The sequence below is a fragment of the Cotesia glomerata genome, linkage group LG2, assembly GCF_020080835.1.
Source record: "Cotesia glomerata isolate CgM1 linkage group LG2, MPM_Cglom_v2.3, whole genome shotgun sequence".
NCBI lineage: Eukaryota > Metazoa > Arthropoda > Insecta > Hymenoptera > Braconidae > Cotesia > Cotesia glomerata.
In genome coordinates this window covers 2261726-2283987 of record NC_058159.1, presented here as the reverse complement: position 1 = coordinate 2283987, position 22262 = coordinate 2261726, and the positions used below count along the sequence as shown (strand labels likewise).

The 22262-nt window shown below is 23.9% G+C and overlaps 2 protein-coding genes across 3 annotated transcripts in view; both read left to right on the top strand.

Moving 5' to 3' along the window:
* Positions 1-924, top strand: part of LOC123259196 (homeobox protein TGIF2LY-like) — a 29310-nt gene extending 28386 nt beyond the window's left edge. For both annotated transcript variants that reach the window (XM_044719533.1, XM_044719531.1), the window contains one exon: positions 402-924. In XM_044719533.1, coding sequence (XP_044575468.1) covers positions 402-687 — 286 coding nt within the window. In that variant the 3' untranslated portion in view covers positions 688-924. The remainder of the gene's footprint in view (positions 1-401) is intronic.
* An 8786-nt stretch (positions 925-9710) lies between these two features.
* Positions 9711-20847, top strand: LOC123259200. The gene is made up of 5 exons (XM_044719538.1): positions 9711-10086; positions 16609-16847; positions 19464-19806; positions 19915-20052; positions 20351-20847. The coding sequence occupies exons 2-5, from the start codon at positions 16613-16615 to the stop codon at positions 20457-20459; spliced, it is 825 nt and encodes a 274-aa protein (XP_044575473.1). The 5' UTR covers positions 9711-10086; positions 16609-16612; the 3' UTR covers positions 20460-20847.
* The last annotated feature ends 1415 nt before the right edge of the window (positions 20848-22262 follow it).

The window sequence follows — 22262 nt, the reverse complement described above, 5'->3', positions numbered from 1 at the left end:
TTAACAAAAGTCATTAATTTATTCAAGCAAAATTTTATTTATTTATAGTTCACAAGTCCCGGAAGTCACATAGTGACTGCAAAGTTGCTAGTTATTTTTAAAGGAATTATTATAGTATTATTTGGTATCATTAAAAAAGTCTTAATAAGAATTAGTGCCTTTTGGTTTTATATATTTTTTATGTCAAGTTTCTAATAATCTCTTGGTTCTATAAATTTGTTCCATCACATTTGTCCATTAAATTATTCGTAATTGACCCACTGATAGCTCTATTATTCCAAAAATTTATTTAAAAAGTACCCAAACTATATACCGTGTGTAAAAAATCATTAAGCCAAAATTTTGTAATTAATAATCCAACCATAAAAATTTTTCATACTAAATATTAATAAATTTTTCAGAGAGGAATGTCAAGACAACAAACCAGGATACTGGAGCGCACCGCGAGCGCACTTATCCTCAGAACGGCAAGGAGAGCCCTGTGGAAGCAGTTCCAGTAATAACAAATTTTACTCGCTCAACGAGATAAATGACAAATTGATTTGCCAAAGCGTGACAGGATGGGTCCCTAATAAAGACAACAAGGGTCCGTACGCACAAGACATCCCGACATCGAGCTTAGTACTGCTGGTGAACACAGCTATTGCTCTTGATAAGTGGGAAAATCAAGTTAACTCTGCTCAGTAAATTCATTAAAAAGATTATTTTTAACCAATTAATATCAAATATCACTTCATTTTTTTATTAAGTAAAAATATTTTTTTTACCGATTCAAACCTACCGAAACAATTGTTCTCTTTCGGTATGATTAATTAATATTTATCAATTTCTATTATATCTCATTATTATTATTATTATTATTATTAGAAATGACCATAAAAAATGCTAATGTAGATTCGAGACGATAGAGAACAATAATCTGAATAAAAAATAATAATCAGTCACGAATTAACGATACGTGTGCCTTTTGTACGTCAATTAGATTATTGTAACTTAGTCACGGTCCTCGTTAACGTGCCTAAATGTTTTTAAATTAATACAATACAATATTATTATATTATCTTAAAATTGACATTATACATTTATATATATATATACTTATAAATTGAAGGTAATTTAATAAGTCAGCAAAGATATAAATATATATATATAGCAAAAAAAAATGTCTTTGCACGTGTGTAAATTTAAATAGTATAATGTAATACACGGCTCTTATCATTACAATTATATGAACAATTGATTATAATTATAATTACAATTATAATAATAAATATTACAAGCATAAGTTAAAAATAGGATAGAATATTTTTTAGCGTTATTTTGTTAGTATTTTTTTTTTTAATTGTTCTTATAAAAAAAAAAAAATGCCGTATTTAAGTAATTAGTTGTTACAATAATTTTTTTTTTAATATTTATAGTTTTGTGATGTTTATGTTAGTATCCAGCGAGAAGTTTAAATAATTATTTATGGCTCAAGCATTTTTGTTACTATATTAATATTTAACATATTAAATTATAATTCGATACGTTTATTTATATCATTGCTGAAAAGTAATGTTCAAGAGTGTTCAAGTTATTATTTTTTTTTTTGAGTCATAAGTAATTTTTAAAACTCGCAATCAAATTCGAAAGTATGCTCAACTTATAGAAAACTTCCTTGTACCTTACCCTGATTTTATATTTTTCTTCCATTACGATTATCAATTTATTGTTATCATTATATTCATAATTATTTAAGTAGAATAGGGTTTTTCTTAAATTTACCATTAAGATAGTATAAGTACAATTGTTTCGCTTTTTTTATTGTTAAAATTAAGGAGGAACAGCACTGTGAGGATTGAAAAAAAGGTGAATTTTTTTGACAGGGAAAATAAAGAAATTTGGGGATGGGATTTTTTTTATTTTATTAAGGGTATATTGAAGATTATTACCTTAAATTTTTATTAAAAAATATTTTATTATTACAGAGTTATTGATAATCTCTAAGAGTACTAGAAAAAATTTCCCACTCCATGGTCGCATCGATAACTCAAAAACAGATCATTGGAAAATAAAAATCTAAATTGCTTTTTAATTTGTAAGGATGTAGTTATCGTTGCACGTACAGAATTTTGAAAATTTTAATTTTCCAAAAAATGCGCAATCATTGAAAATTTTCTCATTATTTGTACTGTTGTTTTTTTTTTTTTTTTTTTTTTTTTTTTTTTTTTTTTTTAATAACCTAGCTCAAAAAATATTTGAAATCCAAATTTTGAAATTTTTAAAAATTTTCAAAACTTAAACAATTTTGAAAATCTTCAAAACTTAAAAAATTTTCAAAACGAAAAATTTTGAAAATTAAAAAAATTTTCAAAACTTAAAAATTTTGAAAATCTTCAAAACGAAAAATTTTCAAAAAATTGCCGACTGATTGAAAAATTTCTCAATATTTTTACTGTTTTTTTTTTTTTGTTGTAACCCGGCTTAAAAAATATTTAAAATCAAAATTTTTAAAATTTCAATTTTTAAAAAAATGCCGACTGATTGAAAATTTTCTCATTATTTTTATTTTTTTTTGTTTTAATCCGGCTAAAAAAAATCTTTAAAATCAAAATTTTTAAAATTCCGTATTTGCAACAATAACTACATCCTTATTGATTAAAAAGCAATTTGGATTTTTATTTTCAAATTCGTTTTTGAGTTATCATTGCGACCATGGAGGCGGAAATTTTTTCTAGTGCTCTTAGATATTGATAATAACTTTAATAAATATTTTTTAATAAAAATTTAGGGCAATATTCTTTAATGTACCCTTAATAAAATAAAGAAAAATTCACCTTTTTTTTTCTACCGTCACAGTGGTCACAGTGGTTCCCCCTGAATTATTATATTATTGTGTAATTTAATTCTTTTAAATTATATAATTTAATTATAAAATTAATAATTCTTTAATTAAATTATAAGGACAAAAAAAATAATAAAATTTAGCATATAAATTGGTTAAAAATATTAAAATTTTTCTATTTAGTATTTTGAGCCTAAAAAAAAAATAAATAAATAATTTATAAAACTAACACTGCTGAATATCATGGAAAAATTGGTACAAACACCAAAGACTTTATAAAACAAATAAGCTTACAAGCAATTATAAAATAGATCTTCACATTTATTAAATAGCAAGCGAACTACTTTTTTATAACGATGATTGTTTTACATTACGGATTATTGATACAGAAAAAAAAAAAATAATTAAGTCAATGTACAAATTATTTAAATTTACAGAGTAATTTCTTTAGTTCTGTATCTGTCTGAGTTTCTAAAAATACTCGAGATTATGTTTGGCGCTTAACTGTTTGAATAATAATTATTAAATGATGTGTGAGTAATTAAACAATTGAGCTAAATGATTATTAATAATTATAATGCAACATTATCAGGTGCTGGTTCCACTTAGGATTAAATAAGCGACAAAATTATTGCAATTGCAACAAATTTATAGACACTGATGTTTAAATTTGATTTATTTTTTTTTTTATAAAAAAGCAATAAAATTTTATTTTAATTACACGAAAAAAAAAAAAACAAGATTATAATGAGTATAATTCCAGATTATAATGAGTATAATTCCAGATTATACTGTGTATAATCCCAGATTGTACTGTGTATAATCCCAGATTATACTCAGTATAGTCCCAGATTATAATGAGTTTAATCTGAGATAATATCCAGTGGCATATTTTTTCCGTGTAATATTCAATAATTTAAATACTCAAAATTATTGCAATATTTTGTTTAATTAAATACAAATTTAAATACGAGTGTCTCAATATAATTAATACAAACAAGAAAAAAAAATAAAAATAATAATTTTTAGATAAAAATTTAGTACCTGATGTGTTTTATAGATTGGAATACTTATCAGTTATGCCTACGAGTGAGAAATATTTTTTCTTTCAACATAAATTAATATTCACTCTTAAATTTGTTAAACAATAACAAAAGTTGCCATTAATTAATAATAAAGCCTAAAAGCAGGACTTAAAAAAAATAAATAGGCGAATTTTTAAAAATAAGTATTTTGTTTTTTCTTACAAAAAAAAATTTTTTTTTCGTTACTGTTGTTAATATTGGGCAAGTTTAAATTAAAAAAAAAATATTGTTAATTATTGGTATGGTGAATATAAGAAATAATGTAATGTATGAAAAGAAAGGATCAATAGTATGATAAATATTTGTACAAAGTGTGAAAAAGGTTGCTATAATTATGGATTTATATTAATTCCACGATAGCAGACAACCAGACTCACTGCCACAAGTCCGAAGTGTCTTAAAACTTAATTGTCATTTATAAATTATTAATTATTATTGTAATAATAATAGTAATGATTTTTAATACGTAAAAAATATTTTATAAGTTATTAATTTTTTTAATTTATAAATATTTAAAAAAAAAAATTTTTTTTTTCGTTAAAATGTAAAGTGATATTAAAGTAAGTGCCGGACTATTGAAGGGGCAGTGGGATTTGTATTAGAATTTTTTAGTCTAATGATAAAAGAGAAAAAATTCTTAGATGATTTAGAGCTTCCAATTTCGTTCAATCGTTTATACTTTAATTATCAATAATTAATTAATAATAAGTATATAAATAATTAAAAAATTAAGTTAATGCGCGGTGCCTTTAGTCGTCTTAATTTTCTATTTACCAAAATGCTCTGACTAAAATAATAATAATAATAATAAATAGAAATAAGTCGTTACAGTTTGGCGATGCCTTTTATACGTAATTTTTTTTTTTAAATAAAACTTTAACAAAAAAAAAATATTTATCTAAACTAAAGCATTATATTTTATCGTGGCTAAAATTATAATAACGTTCACGTTAAATTGCAATGCATTGAACAATGCAGTTTTATTATTAATATCGCGGATTTACGCAATTAATAATAGTCTTTAGGAAAAATAATAAAATACGACGAATTGTGTCACGGAACTGCGCTCAATTATTTAATAATAAGATGTTAGATTTAAATTTACAGAAGTTACATTTTTCAACTAGTGTGTAATTAATAGAAAATAAGAGTATGATTAAAATTTATTTGGGATGAGCTTGAGTAGTTGACAGATATATATGTACAGGTGCCATATAATGTATGAATGAGTTATAGAATTAATTAATTAAATGAAAGAGAAATGTTTGAGTTCAATAAAAATAGTAGATTATAAAAATTTAATTAATATTATTATTATTAATATTTCATTTTTACATTTTAAGTTTACGGATAATTTGTTTTTTTTTTTTTTTCTCTTAAGATTATTATTTCTTTTCTTATACGAAAACTTTGTTATGTATCCAGCGATGAAGTTTTTTAATTGTTATGTGACAATAATTCATTGACTTTAGTTAAATAAAAAATGTTTATGGAGTGAACTAATGTTTTTTTTTTTTATTTTTTTTTTATGTTTGTAATAGGCTAGTTTAGAATTTGCAATAAAGCATGTGAATTTTATTTTTATTTTTATTTTTTTTTACTGTGTTCAGAAGAAATAAAAATAAATTTTTTATATAGCTTTAATGAAGAATAAAATTGATGAAAATTTTTTTTAAGTATTGAAGACGATTAAATTGAGAAGAAAAATTATTTGTAGCTATATTATATGTTTAAAAGAAATATTACGAAAAATCCAGTCTTCTCAAGAAGCCATAAATTAAAAAAGGTAGTGATTAAATGACTGGATATGTTTAAAATTTTAATTTATTACCACCGGTTTCTATATTGAAATTATTCGACCGTAAATTTATTTTTAAGTAAAAGTTTATTTAAATGAAATAATTGTTTTTAAGTTTTTTATTTTAGTATTTTTTTTTATTTATCAAATACCGCTTTTTGAATAAAAATTAATAAGTGAAAACATTGGACTATACGTAGTTCTTTATTGAATAAAATTCACTTTTTACTGTAGGTATTTTTAAATTGAATCCTCTGTTATTTTTTAGTGATGAAATCTAAAAATATTTTCTTCAGAAGGCAAATATTTTTTGTGCCGACAAGAAGAAACATAGCCAAATTTGGTAATTAATTAGTTGTAAAAATTAAATAATAAAGTACTTAATCTGTATTATTAAGAGAATAAAAAAAATTTAGTAGCTAGGGTATTTATATGTTAAAATGGGTTTTTATGGTTAAATTTTGTATCATTAGAAAGGTCTTGACCTGAAGTTGTGCCTTTTCAAGGTTTCATATCATTCTCAGCGATAGTCAATTTATGATGATAAGTATTTAGGCTGCATTCGGAAATGCTTTATCTCTAGATACATAATTAAGAAATGACCTTGTATTTCGTAAACTATTGACATTATTAAAGATATAAGCTCATCCCGATGTAACACTCATCAAGACCTTTCATTTGAGTACCCACATCAATTTTTCATATATTTATATATATTATATATATGTATATATGAAAAATATATCAAAAATGCATGTGGGAACTCAAATGAAAGCTCTTGATGAGTGTAACATCGAAATGAGCTTATATCTTTAAAAACGTCAATATTTAAGAAAGTACAGGGCATTTTAACAAATATCTTGTAAAATATTGACATTTTCTAAAATATAAGCTCATCCTGATGTTACGCTCATCGAGACCTTTCATTTGAATACCCACATCAATTTTTAATATATTTTTTATATTTATATATATTATATATATGTATATATGAAAAATATGTAAAAATGCATGTGGGTACTCAAATGAAAGCTCTTGATGAGTGTAACATCGGAGTGAGCTTATATCTTCAAAAATGTCAATAATTAAGAAATGACGTTGTGTCTCGTGAACTATTGACATTATTAAAGATATAAGCTCATCCCGATGTAACACTCATCAAGACCTTTCATTTGAGTACCCACATCAATTTTTCATATATTTATATATATTATATATATGTATATATGAAAAATATATCAAAAATGCATGTGGGAACTCAAATGAAAGCTCTTGATGAGTGTAACATCGAAATGAGCTTATATCTTTAAAAACGTCAATATTTAAGAAAGTACAGGGCATTTTAACAAATATCTTGTAAAATATTGACATTTTCTAAAATATAAGCTCATCCTGATGTTACGCTCATCGAGACCTTTCATTTGAATACCCACATCAATTTTTAATATATTTTTTATATTTATATATATTATATATATGTATATATGAAAAATATGTAAAAATGCATGTGGGTACTCAAATGAAAGCTCTTGATGAGTGTAACATCGGAGTGAGCTTATATCTTCAAAAATGTCAATAATTAAGAAATGACGTTGTGTCTCGTGAACTATTGACATTTTTCAAGATATAAACTCACCCTGATGTCACACTCATCAAGACCTTTCATTTGAGTACTCACATCAATTTTTCATATATTTATATATATATTATATATATATTAGAGTGGTCCAAAAAAAACATTTTTATTTTTTTTTTCAAGTGCTGCTGTTTCAAAAACTTCTCTAAGGTATAAAAAAAATTCTCTCCAAAGCGCAGCTTGATATCTCAATTGTTCATGAAGCTCAATGAATTTTTATTTTCCCATTTAAATAACACATCAAAAAATTTTATTTACGTTTTCATCCGGTAAAACTACGAAAAAAATTTTTTTTTGTATTTTTCGTCAATTATTCTTGTAGGAAATTTAATTCTCTATAAAAAAGTACTAAGGTAGTTTTTTCGTAATCCTAACAAGTAAAAAGTTATTAAGCTTTAAATACTCGCAATAAAAGAAAATTTAATCAGATATGATTTTAGAATCCATGTTGTATCACATTTTCTGTTTTAAAGTATTTGATTAAGTAATTTATATTTTTTTCTTAAAAACATAGTATACAGTCTGATATCGGTCATTCAGTCTGGACCAGTGATAACAAATGACAATTCAATATATCGGTTTGTTTATTTGAACCACATGTTAAATGCACCGAAGGAGATTACCAGACTTTGTAAATACTCTAACCACTGCTTAAAAAAATTAAACTAGATAATTTACTTTTAGCACTCTCTTGCGGCCTACATGAAGATATATAGTAAATTAAATTTTTTGTTGACAATTAGTTTTTTACCTCAACCTAGCTGCATTTTAATAATTATGTCTTATAAGTCATATAAACTAAAATAAGAAATAACCAAAAAATTAAATCAGTCTCAAAGATTATATTGGTTGTATGTTTATTAGCAATTTTTTTATAGTCAAGCTTATTTACTTAAATATGTGATGACTCCTGAGATAAGGCAGTTTTCCGCACTAACTCTACCTGTTTATTTATCATTTTTTTTTTTTCAATGATTAAATTTAAAAATAAAAGAATCAATTCACGAAGGACTTCTATTTACGTACTCCTGCAAAGTTTCGTGATTTTTCATTCGGTCAAAAAGCGTCCCAGCATCATGTTCAAAATTTAAATATTCACCTGTTCTACCTGTCCTACATCTTCTTAAATAAAAAAATTAAATTCGGTATACATCCGGAAGTACTAGCTTGCTCTTGATTCAGATTCCGTAATGAAATTCAAGTTCAATTTTAATAAATCACTGCTCATAGGAAAAAATATCCAAATTGTAATGAGAGAAATTATTCATCATTCACAGTTAATACTTCACCAAAAGACATGTGTTAATTATATTAGAAACAGTCTAGTTTGATAAATTTTGAAATAAATACATGCAGTTACCGAAAAGTTTTCGAAAAGTTGCTTTGAAACTATCTTCGTTCAAATTTTTTTTGTGCAAGTATTTAAAGCTCAATAACTTTTTACTCGTTAAGATTACGAAGAAACTACCTCAGTACTTTTTTGTAGAGAATTAAATTTCCTACAAGAATAATTGACGAAAAATACAAAAAAATTTTTTTTCGTATTATTGCCGGATAAAAACGTAAATAAAATTTTTTTACGTGTTATTTAAATGGGAAAATAAAAATTCATTGAGCTTCATGAAGAATTGAGATATCAAGCTGCGCTTTGAAGGGAATTTTTTTTATACCTTAGAGAAGCTTTTAAGATGATAGGCAAAAAACTTTTTTTTTTTGGACCACTCTAATATATATGTATATATGTAAAATATATGAGAATGCATGTGGGTACTCAAATAAAAGCTCTTGATGAGTGTAACATCGGGATGAGCTTATAACTTTTAAAAAGTCAATATTTAAGAAAGTACAGTGCAATTTAATAAAAGTCATTATTTAATAAAGCTAAATTTGATAATTAATTTCAAAAATAAAATAATACAATGTTACTTCAATTTCAACCTTTAAATTGCACATAAAAAATTTTTTTAAAGAAGAAATATTAATTTCACATCCTAAAAAAATAATACTAATAATAATAATTAAATTAGATAATTAATTAATTTTAACAATGAAATAATAAAGTAATATAATATTACTTTAATTATAACTTTTAAATTGCTGATAAAAAAAAATTTTAAAGAAGAAATATTGATTTTACATCCTAAAAAAAATTAATCAAAGAAATTGAATTTTTTACAAATGAATCTAAGAAAAAATAAACAATCATTGAGTAAACAAGAGTAATAAAACAAATTATCAACAAAACATGACTTTATTACACCAAACAAGGTACTTACGATCACATATAAAGATATAATACATAAAAGGTAAAAAGAGAAGGGGGAAACCCAGTGGAGTAAGATAGTAACATGAACATGAATCAGACGCGGTCAGTCTTCAAGTTACACTCCTCATCGTTACTTCAATCACAGTATTACCATTCTATTTTATTATTCATTAAATAATTAAATAAATTTCATATTCCGATATGTCTTCTCAATAGTTGACCTGTTTTGGTTTTCCTACCCTAAAAAATCCAAAAGTCCGTCAACTAAGTGGCCGGAGCAAACTTTTATAAAAAAAAAGTAAATTTGTTAAAAAAATAGCAATAAACAAACCAAGGAAGTGTGAGCTACAGATGAAAAGCAAGTAATTATGGCAAAGCTTCGTTAACTACGGTGTATAAAAAAATATTAGATCGTCATAGTCGCTGCACTAATTCTCATTCATTTCTTCACGCTAAGAAATAACAAAACATATCCCGGTAAGTTTTATAACTATTCAATTTTAAATAATTATTGACAGATTTGTTGAATATTAATGAGGAAGAGACTAATTACATTAACTAATCCGTTATTTAGATTCTTCATTTAACAGGTAGATTGATTAATAATTTTTCTGATTAATGGTGACCTGTGTCAAGGTTATTTGTAATTTATTAACAAAGGCTAATGTATGTATAGATGAATTTAATGTATAATATGAATGTGAAGATATGTGTGAGATGAAAGAGTATGTAAGTGTATTATTAAATGGTACTTGGATTACATCCTATGCCAGTGGCGAGAAAATAATTTAACCGGCATCGTTATGCTAAGATGCAATATCCAACTTCTGTCTACGTCCTATCACCGTTAATCATATACTTTATTTTTTATCATCTTCAATACTTATTTCACTCGTTTTATTCAATATTATTTTGGATTTTTTATTGTCTATTGAAATCATTTTATTATTATCTTTATATATCATCATTTTGTTTTACCGTTACAATTGTTATGTTTAATTTTATCTTTACATTTATTTTTATTTCTTAAAAATCTTTAATAAATTTTTTATACAATTTTTTTTGTTTGAAAAATTGATTAAAAAATAATTTTTTATTTAAAATGACATTTATTATATTCATTTATAATTAAAAAAAAATTACTTACTTTACAAAATTTTGTCTAGAAAAAATTATATTTTTTTTCAATGGGAAAAAAAAAATTTTTTTTTCAAAGAAGAAAACTCCTTTTTATAAACTGAATAAAATATGACAATAAGAGTAGATAGATAGAATTATTTTTTAATCAATTTTTCAAACAAAAAAAATTTTTTTAGTAATTTTTAATTTTATTTTTTTAGCTTAGTAAAATTATTATTATCATTGTTATAATTATATTGAATCTAGATTCATTTTTTTAATAAAAAAGTAAATACTTTTATTTTCATATTTTATTTAATTTATAAAAAAGAGTTTTCTTTTTTGAAAAAAATTTTTTTTTTTTCAATCTTTCTATTTAAATTACAAATTATTTTTTAATCAAAAAAAATATTTTTTAGTAATTTTTAACTTTATCGTATTAATTTATGATTCAAAAAAAAATTATTTACTTTAAAAAATTACCAAAAAAAAATTATATTTTTTTTCAATAGAAAGATTGAAAAAAAATTTTTTTCAAAGAAAACTCTTTTTTTATACATTAAATAAAATATGAAAATAAAAGTATTTAATTTTTTATTAAAAAAAAAAAAAAAAAAAAACAAATCTTTACGTACAATATAATTATAACAATGACAATAATAATTTTACTAAGCTAAAAAAAAATAAAATTAAAAATTACTAAAAATTTTTTTTTTTTTTGAAAAATTGATTAAGAATTAATTTTTAATTTAAAATTATATTTATTATATTAATTTATGATTAAAAAAAAAATTATTTACTTTAAAAAATTATCAAGAAAATTTGATTTAGAAAAAATTATATTTTTTTTCAATAGAAAGATTGAAAAAAAATTTTTTTCAAAGAAGAAAACTCTTTTTTATACATTAAATAAAATATGACAATAAAAGTATTTATTTTTTTATTAAAAAAAAATTTTATATTCAATATAATTATAACAACGACAATAATAATGATACTATTGCATTGATCAGTTTGCAGAGCACGTTTCAATGAATAATTGTGACCTGTTTTATAGCGGGCAAAAGTTTTATAACTTGACCAAAACCGTTTTTTTATTTTCTGTTCCTCCAACAATATATATAATATATAAATCTTGCACGTTATAAAGTTCAGAGACTTGGTTAAATTTTGTAGTGAGTATATATTTGGAGTTGAGTGTAAAAAAAATTTTGATGTGGTTGTTACGTCCGTTAGCTAAAATAATCGATTGTAAAAGAGTCACTGGGTCAGGAATTTTAAGCATTTGTAGCATTTTATAACGATATAAAATTTGTAAATGCATCGAGGCGTCAAGAAAAAATTATAAAATACAAGAAGAATATTAGTGGTAATTTTATTTTAATGCATAATCAAGATTAAGTCACGTTTACTGTTATTTTTTATGTTAGTTTGTTAATTGGTACTTAATTGTTTCAAGTGAATTGTTTTAATTATTTATTTCTTATTAATTATTTATTAAATGATGTGTGTTGACTGGAATTTTATTTGGATAATTCATTGAAAATTTGAATACAGTCCGGGCATGATTTTTTTAATCGGTTAGTAGGTAAATGACCTGACTAATTTCTATCCGATTTAATGTCACATCGACTTTCGGTTACTTTCTTATGCTTCTATGTTTATAGATATAAATATGTAAGAATGATTTACGTGCAAGGAAATGAATTAATTAGTTAAGTATGAGCGCATCGAGAGTGTTTATAACTTTCTACACCCTATACTGTACCAATAGAAGCGTTACGTGTTTACTCGTTATGTACTATCGGTGATTATTAGTGTAATTTTTATTATTTTTGTTACTAATGTATGAGAATAATTCTTTTTTAATTAAAAAAAAAAGTTTTTAATCACTTTTAACGCAATGAGAAAATTTTTGATAAAATTAAAATTTTGTGTTATTAAATAATGACTTTTGTTAAATTGCACTGTACTTTCTTAAATATTGACATTTTTAAAAATATAAGCTCATCGTGATGATATGCTCTTCAAGAGCTTTCATTTGAGTACCCACATGCATTTTTGATACATATTTCATATATACGTATATATAATATATACAAATATATGAAATATATGAAAAATTGATGTGGGTACTCAAATAAAAGGTCTCGATGAGTGTAATGTCGGGGTGAGCTTGTATCTTTAAAAATGTCATTAGTTGACACGATACAATGTCATTTCTTAAATATTGACAATTTTAAAGATATAAGCTCATCTCGATATTCCACTCATCAAGAGCTTTCATTTGAGTACCCACATGCATTTTTTATATATTTTTCATATATACATATATATATATATATATATATATATATATATATATATATATATATATATATGTATAAATATATATATATATATATATATATATATATATATATATATATATATATATATAATATGTATAAATATATGAAAAATTGATGTGGGTACTCAAATGAAAGCTCTTGATAAGTGTAACATTAGGATGAGCTTATATCTTTAAAAATGTCAACAGTTCACAAGATACAAGGTCATTTTTTAACTATTGACATTTTTAAAGATATAAGCTCATCACGATGTTTCACTCATCAAAAGCTTTCATTTGAGTACCCACATCAATTTTTCATATATTTATATATATTCATATATATTAATATATAAAATATATGAAAAATTGATGTGAGTACTCAAATAAAAGCTCTTGATAAGTGGAACATCGTGATGAGCTTATATCTTTAAAAATGTCAATAGTTCACGAGATACAAGGTCATTTCTTAATTATGTATCTAAAGATAAAGCATTTTCGAATGCAGTCTGAATACTTATCATCAGAAATTAAAAATTTAAAGATAATTGACATTTTTATAAAAAATTTCAACCAAAAAATATTTAATACAAATTATTTAAAAGAATTTTAGATAAGAAATAAAAAAAAATTAGATTGGATTAATTTCAATGAAAAAATTTTGAAGTAAAAAAATGAAACGTAAAATCAAAAAAATTGAGCTTTAAAAAAAAATATAAATTCGTAATTCAAAAATATTGCATACAAAAAATGAGTTAAATAATTTTAAAACAGTTATTAAAAAATCTCAGAGTAAAGAAATGAAGGAATGAGCAAAAAAAAATTAAAATAATTGGCACGCGAGCAGAAAATTAATAGCAATTTAATGACAAAAATAAATCAAGTCACTTTACTGTATAATGTAAACGGTTAATTAAATGCCGACAATCAATTTGAGCATTTTATTATTTAACATCCGCCATAAACACGGATTACAAAAAAGTGGGACAGATCCTGACAAATAGTGGATTAAGCATAATAATTTCTTATTATGTATATCTGACCGAAAATCGGTACCAATACAAGTATTGCAATAATTACGATATTATGATTAAAAAAAAAAAAAAGTAGTCTAGTAAAAAAATGTGAATAAAAAACGGGACAATAATCAGTATTCTCGCAGCAATTGACACACTATAATTAAATTCAATTGTCGTACTTATTTATATTGGCAATATGCAGCCTCGTTAATTCAGTAATAGTAAATAGGAATTGTTAAATTAGCAACACCTCTATTTAAATGATACTCTGCAGTTTGCACTTGCCACAAAAAAATATTTATTCACCAAAGGATCAATTTATTCTTATTTATTCTCATTTTTCGAATCGTAATCGTCGACAGTACAGTATACTGACTGTGAAGACAGTGCCGTTGCACTTGGGAATACCAAATGTCGCTCCCAATTGTAAAATGGAATCTCGAATAAATTAAAAAGCCTAACGGATCTTATTTGCATTTTATTAAATTCGAGTCTTTAATTTTCTTTATCGGTCATTAAAAAGTGACGCCAGTATTCGATATTACATATTAATTAACAATAAATTTAATAAAGCTTACGAAGTTACTAGTAGTAGTAATTATAATAAATAAATTCGGCAAATAGGTCACCATTTATGACCTTACCGAATTATCAGACGCTTAATTTTTCAGATTACGTACGCAATGTATTGGAAAAAAAAAAAAAAAAAAAAAAAAAAAAAAAAAAAAACTAGTTTAGTAAGCAGAGTTTGCAGAGATTAAATGTCTCATTGCCCAGTGGCCCAGGTTCTGGTTTAAAATTAATTTAAAAATTATCCAGCTCAATTTGGTGTCAAAATTTGAATGCCATAAAAATGAATGCCATGATAATGTGACGGGTGATGGGCTAAAAGAGTTTTTAGTCCCTGATATTCAACATGATATTCAACAGCTATTAAACAACCAGTCGCGGCAGCAACTAACGGTTACGTGTTATATCACATGGCTAATTTTCTGAAAACGCCGGACTGGCCTGTACTCTGTAGTAACGGATCGGAAAAATCTCACAGTGCCGTTGCGGGATGCAGTTGATTCATCTTAGAAATTTATTCCCTTTTTTTGGGTTATTAAACAAATCTTTATTATTAACAATATCCTATCCATTGAATTCTGTAATGATAGTGAGATATTCTACATAGTCAGCTTCGGATTATGTTTTTTTTATTTAAATATTGGTTGAAAAATGAAAAAATATTATTGAGGTATCAGATAATTTTTTTTAAACAAGTTTTTATAAAGGAAATTTTAGATGGAAAAATTAAAAAAAATTTTTTTTTTTAATTAAAATAAAAAATTATCGTATCTTAATTTTTTTATCATATAAAATATAAATTTGTAAAAATTTTTTTTAATTGTTTATTTGGTTGAAAAAAAAATTGTGACTTTAAATTTAATCAAAAAATTTTTTTTTAATAATAAAATTTAAAATATAAATTTTTTTTTATATAAACAAGTTTTTATAATGAAAAAATTAAAAAAAAATTTTTTTCTTTAATTAAAGTAAAGATTGTGTTTTTTAATTTTTTTTATCATATAAAACTATTAATTTAAAGAAATTTCTAAAAATTTTTTTAATTATTTATATGATTGGAAAAAATTTTCATTTCAAATTTAATCAAAATTTTTATATTAAATAATAATAATACTAAAATTTAAAATAGAGATTTTTTTATATAAACAGCAAATCTTAGATGGAAAAATTAAGAAAAAAAAATTTCAATAAAATTATTTAATAAAAAAATTTTTTTTTTTTTTTAATTAAAGTAAAGAATAATGTGCCTGTTAATTTTTTTTATCACATAAAATTATTAATTTAAAGAAATTTTTAAATACTTTTTAAATTGTTTACTTGATGACAAAAAATTGTCATTTTTAATTTAATCAAAATTTTTTAATTAATAATAATAATAATAATAAAATAAAAAAAAAATTAACAATGATAAAAATAACAAATTAAAAATTGTCATTTTAAATTTAATTAAAATTTTTTAATTAATAATAATAATAATAAAATTTTTAAAAAATTAATAATGATAAAAATATCAAATAAAAAAAAAACTAACAAAGTTGAAACATAAAATTGAAATATAATTAAGAGGTCACGTGTTATGTTATAAAGTTAAGTATTTTTTTCATTGATGAGCTTTTTATGTGTACCGAACTTTTACAGTTTATATAAATATATAAGTATATAAACTGTTACGGTGAATCGATACGATACAAGATACAAGAAAATAAAACTGGTCATTGGCGCGAGTACCGTGACCGGTAGACCCTATACTGCCGGACCACGATCTTGATGATGATGATGATGACGGTGACAAGATCATGCGTAGGCCTATCATGTGTATCATTACTATGGCGCGTACGACTCGACCCACCAACCTCATGAGCACAACCTGTTTCCTTTATTTTATTTTATTTTATTTAATAGAATGCGCATATCTTCTCTTATTATTTATTATTTACAAATACGGGTGTTTTTATTTTGCAGAATCATGTTAAGATTTATATTGATAGCGCTTCTGACGAGCTGCCGAGTGAATGGAAATACCGATAGTACAAATGAGCCGCATCATCGGCAGAAACGAGTATTTTGGATTACCAATGATGGCAGAATAGCTCTACCACCTGGTACTATATTGACCATTACTCCTACAATTGCTTTACCTTTCGTACGTTATCCACCTCATGGATTTCTCAGTAATATGACTATAAGTCTTCCTTTTACAAGTATGTATTTTTTATTAGATCTATAAACATAATAGTAACACTGAAATTCGTATTTATTGATTAAATAAATTATCAGAAATAGAAAAAAATGTTCTTAAAAAATTTTTAATTACAGATTTTTTTTATTTTCTATGTAGAATTTTTTTTCACTAAGAAATTTATATAAAATTTTCTGATATCTGATAATTTCTGTTTTATTAATAAGAACTATTCATTTTTAATACGTTTCAATTCCAGATAAATAAATAACAATACGATCAAGATTACGGGTGATTAGAAAACACAGTTAAATCTATTTAAATAATAGTTGATTTGCTTTAACGTTTTGTCTTTATTTTTAAGACTTTATAAATGTTCGAGAGAATAATATAATAATTAACAACATTTGTAAAATCTAATCAACATGACAGATAAATAATAATATTTTATTAAAATAATTACACTAATAAGAGAATTTGCTTATTGTTAAAAATATTTGTTAATATTTAACAAATCATTTATTAAAGACCACTTTTTAGTCCTTAACAAATATTTCTTAGTATTTAAAAAGATTTATTAATATTTAATAAATGAATATTAGATTTATTAAATACAAACAAATCATTTTAAATACTAAGAAATATTTGTTTAATACTAAAAAGTGGTCTCTAATAAATGATTTATTAACTATTAACAAAATATTTTTTAAGTTCCGCGAAATTTTTTCCAGGATATTTCCGGATTTTCTTGAGAAACTTTAAGAAGTTGGTAATTAATTAATCAACATATCATGATTTTGTGAATTTATATTACTACTTTATAAATTTTCTATCGATGATCATTTTCTATAATTCCATCCAAACAAATATTTTTTAATATAAATAAATCCTTCTATTAGTGTAGCCTCAACAATGTGGCCGCCCAATTTTAAAACACAGTAACTGCAAAATTTTTATGCCTGATTTTTTTTTTTTTTAGTATTGCTGCATTTCTTATAACTTTTAGACCTTAATTTCAAGTATTTTTTCTTAACCCTTCAGCACTCTCGCTATAAGATTTTCTCTCACGCTCATCAATAACTCAAATTTTCTTTCAAATTTCAAATGGAATGACTATGTGATTTTTTTTCTATCTGCCAAAAAATTAATATTATTTCAGATTGCAATATAATTATTTTAATTGTTCTATACTATAAAAAAATAAAATAAATTTTACTAACTCTGTGAGATATTTTCTCATCGCAATAGTAAAGTAGGGGGGTCAGAATTTAAAAAATCGGGTCTGATCGGTACAGTTCGGAGGTTCCCGTAAGAGTGCATTTACGTTTGGATGTATTATTATTAAATAAGTCAATTTTTTTTTGTTTTAAAAAATTTATCTTGTTTGAGATTTTTTAAATTAAAGGGGCTATAAACATGCGTGCGCTTCCACAAAAGGCGTGAGAGTTTTTTTCATCGCGCGAGTAATGATTGTAAATCGTTTTGCGAGAGTGCTGAAGGGTTAAAAAAAATTTACATTTAAGTATTTTCTATTCATAAATCAAATTTTTCATCAATTTGGTGGGCAAACTCTTTTTTAATAAGAAAAATTTTGAAAAATCTTAGAATTGTGAGTTACTGTGTTTTAAAATTGGGCAGCCGAATGTCTAAACGATTGTCAAATTAAAATAAATACATCCACGATCTTTTGTTAATATAATTTTCATTACGATTACCAATTAGCGATTTGATAAACACAATATTTATAATTTATAACAAACTATAAAACGATTAATAAAATAAACAAATAAGAACTATGTTAAAAAAAAAGGTTTTTTTAATTTTTATAAGAAGAATTTTAGATTTTTATGAAGCCGACGTCAACATTTATAATAAAAAATAGTAAATTTTAATATTAATAATAAAAATAAAATTATGATTATTGACTTGGCGCTTTTTACTGTTTGAAATGTTAATTTTTGAAGAGTGAAAGTCGTCATTGGCAAAACTACGGGTTTTACGGCGCTACGAGGTTCTAATATGGATCTCATTGTTTTTCGGATTTTATAAAAAATAAATAAAACGTGTTTTCCGGATTTTTCATAGCTAAAATTTACAAACGTCTTTTTTTTTTAATTCTTTTTAAAATAATTAGATAAAAAAAAAATTTTTTGTGTAAGCATTAACAACATTTCAACATCCCTTTTCTTTTCCTTATCTATGTATTACATTTTTTGTTTAAACCTAATAACCTGATAATGTACTTAAAGTAGTCGCAGAGGACCTAAGATGTCATAGCGACTTAAAATAAACTTAATAAAAAAAAAAAAAAAAAAAAAAAAAAAAAAAAAATTTTAATTAAATTTTCATAAAAATTAAGCGAAATATAGAAAAATTTTATTCTAATTTTTCATAAATTTATTCATGATAATAAATTCATAAGTTCATCAAAATTAAAAAAATAAATTAATAAGTTAATTTTTTAAATTTTTTTTTTGATAAAATTTCTAAAAATTAGTCATAAAATTTTGCAATTATTATAATCTAAGCATTAATTTTTCTCTGGTTTAAATTGGACAAAAATTTGTAATTTTTTATTTAAATTAAATAATAAAAAGTATAAATGAATTGTTCTAAATAAATAAATATTTAATTTCAGTTGACTTCGACAAATTAGGATTAACAGACAACGAAAATCCTTACGGAGCATTACCGCCGGTGTTTGGCCGCGGAATGGAAAGTAGAAAAGCCGGTATAATGATGGCCGATTTCATAGCCTCCTTCATAAAACGACGATTACATAAACGTGATTTAGAGGAAGCACCACCTAAAAATGCATTTCACGGAGGAGAACGCGCATTATTGTACGTAACCGCGGAGGAAATGCTCTCCACGCTGGGTATGGACGGCAAGGCTTGCTTATTGCGCGCTATTTGCGAAGTTCAAGGCCACCCGCTCAGTAATTTTGGGCTTGTCGGTGAAATGCTTAAACTATTTTTCACGTACGTATTATTTTATTTATTTTTCTTCCTATAATAAGTACCAGCAATCGCAAATTTTCTTTTCTAACATCACTTGGATAGTTCAATAAATAAAATAATTATTTATAGGGCAAGTAAATCGCCGTTTGCTGAGCTACTGAATGAGTATGTAGAAGCTGAAAATCGTGGAAAAATTCACGGAGAGTGCTGGCCTTATTATAAAAATTGTCCTAAATCATTGTTTTTACCTTCGACTAATCGATATACGTAAGTTCATTTTTATAATTTTTTTTTATTATTATTGTTATTGATAATTGACTTAAATATTTAATTAATTTTCTCTCAAGTTTATAATTTTTTTTTATTCAATATCAATTTTATTAAATTTACTATGATTTTTTTTTATTTTATTAAATTATTTATTTTTTTCTCATTAATTATTTTTAATAATTTTAATAATTAATATTTGAGATATTGGATCAAAATTTAAAATATTGTAATAATTTTTTATATTATTTTATGATTAATATATTAATGAATAAATAATTAATGATACTTTTTTTAGAAAAGACAGCAATGATATAGAAGAACCAAATGAAGAGAACGAAATAAAAGACCAAAAATCAGATTACGACAGAAAAAGTCAGGAATACATGATCAACCCATCCATGTAAATAGTAGCTTAATTATAGGATTTAATTGAACTATTTAAAAAAATGTGATTGATTAAACAATTTATTAATTAATCACTGACCACAGTGTGGTGAAGAAGCTCAGGTGTAATTTTATCTAAAACTATTTATTTATTTATTGAAGTAAATAATTTTGATAACGAAAACAGCAGCCGTCTAATTAATAAAATTTAATAGATTTTTTATAATTATAATAAAGTAATTAGATAACTGCTGTTTTCAATATCCTATTCGCATTACTAATTTATTACTACAGTCATACTAATAAAATATGATCTTAAGATCATATTTTTATAATAATCATACATTGTTAAGTTTTAAATATTTAAATTGTTAATGCCATATTTAATTATTAAATTATTCATATTTAATAATTGTACATAGTTATTTAATAAATAAAATAAAATAAACTTTTAAGTTTTTAGTTTTATTAAATTTTTAGACTTCTGTTTATACTTTTTTTTAATTTATATTATATTTGTTAATTGAATATACAAATTATTTTTAAATTTTTTATTTTAATTTGTTAAAAACAATTTTTTAATAGAATGAATTTTAAAAAAATAGTCAATTTATGATGATAAGTATTTAGGCTGCATTCGAATACTCTATCTTTAGATACATAATCAAGAAATGACCTTGTATCTCGTGGACTATTTTTAAAGATATAAGCTTATCCTGATGTTACACTCATCAAAACCTTTCATTTGAATACCCACATCAATTTTTCATATATTTTATATGTTTATATATTTCACAAATACCATATATATAAAATATATCAAAATTGCCATGTGGGTACTCAAATGAAAGCACTTGATGAGCGTTACATCAGGATGAGCTTAATCTTTAAAAATATCAATAATTAAGAAATGACCTTGTATCTTGTCAGTTACTGACATTTTTAAAGATACAAGCTCATCCTGTCATTACACTCATCGAGACCTTTCATTTGAGTACCCACATCAATTTTTCATATATTTTATATGTTTATATATTTCACAAATACCATATATATAAAATATATCAAAATTGCCATGTGGGTACTTAAATGAAAGGTCTCAATGCGTATAACATCGGAATGAGCTTATATCTTTAACAATGTCAATAATTAAGAAATGACATTGTATTTCGTGAACTATTGACATTTTTAAAGATATAAGCTCATCCCGATGTTACACTCATCGAGACCTTTCATTTGAGTACCCACATCAATTTTTCATATATTTTATATTTATTATATATATGTATATATGAAAAATATATAAAAATGCATGTGGGTACTCAAATGAAAGCTCTTGATGAGTGTAACATCATGATGAGCTTATATCTTTAAAAATTTCAATAGTTAAAAAAGTACAGTGCAATTTAACAAAAGTCATTATTTAATAAACCAAAATTTTATTTATTTATAATTCACAAATCCCGGCAGTCACATAGTGACTGCAAGGTTACTAGTTTGAATTATTTCTTCCTTACCAACATCAGCTAGAGAAGAAATAAAACCGCGGTAAATTTGAATTCAAACGAAAAATTTCCCGCAAAATCTAAAAATAGCCCTGACTATTGAAAACTATTTCGTCTACATGTTTATAAATTTTCCATACTCTCCCACGCGTACATGTCCATATAGACTGATCTATATATACCCAACACAAGCAGAGTGAGTGAATTGAGTTCACCAATCTAACATGAGATGGTTAGTCACAGGGGTTGGCTGGGGATCGATCGATGTCGTCGCCGCGTTGTCGGGATGACACACGCACAGCTCACAATAATATTACC

What these genes read in the sequence shown, in the direction of transcription:
- LOC123259200 (XM_044719538.1), top strand. Translation starts at nt 16,613, where the DNA reads ATGTTAAGATTTATATTGATAGCGCTTCTGACGAGCTGCCGAGTGAAT. An exon ending in TATAAGTCTTCCTTTTACAA is followed by an intron (nt 16,848 to 19,463) that starts GTATGTATTTTT and finishes ATTTAATTTCAG; the next exon opens with TTGACTTCGACAAATTAGGA. An exon ending in CCTTCGACTAATCGATATAC is followed by an intron (nt 20,053 to 20,350) that starts GTAAGTTCATTT and finishes TACTTTTTTTAG; the next exon opens with AAAAGACAGCAATGATATAG.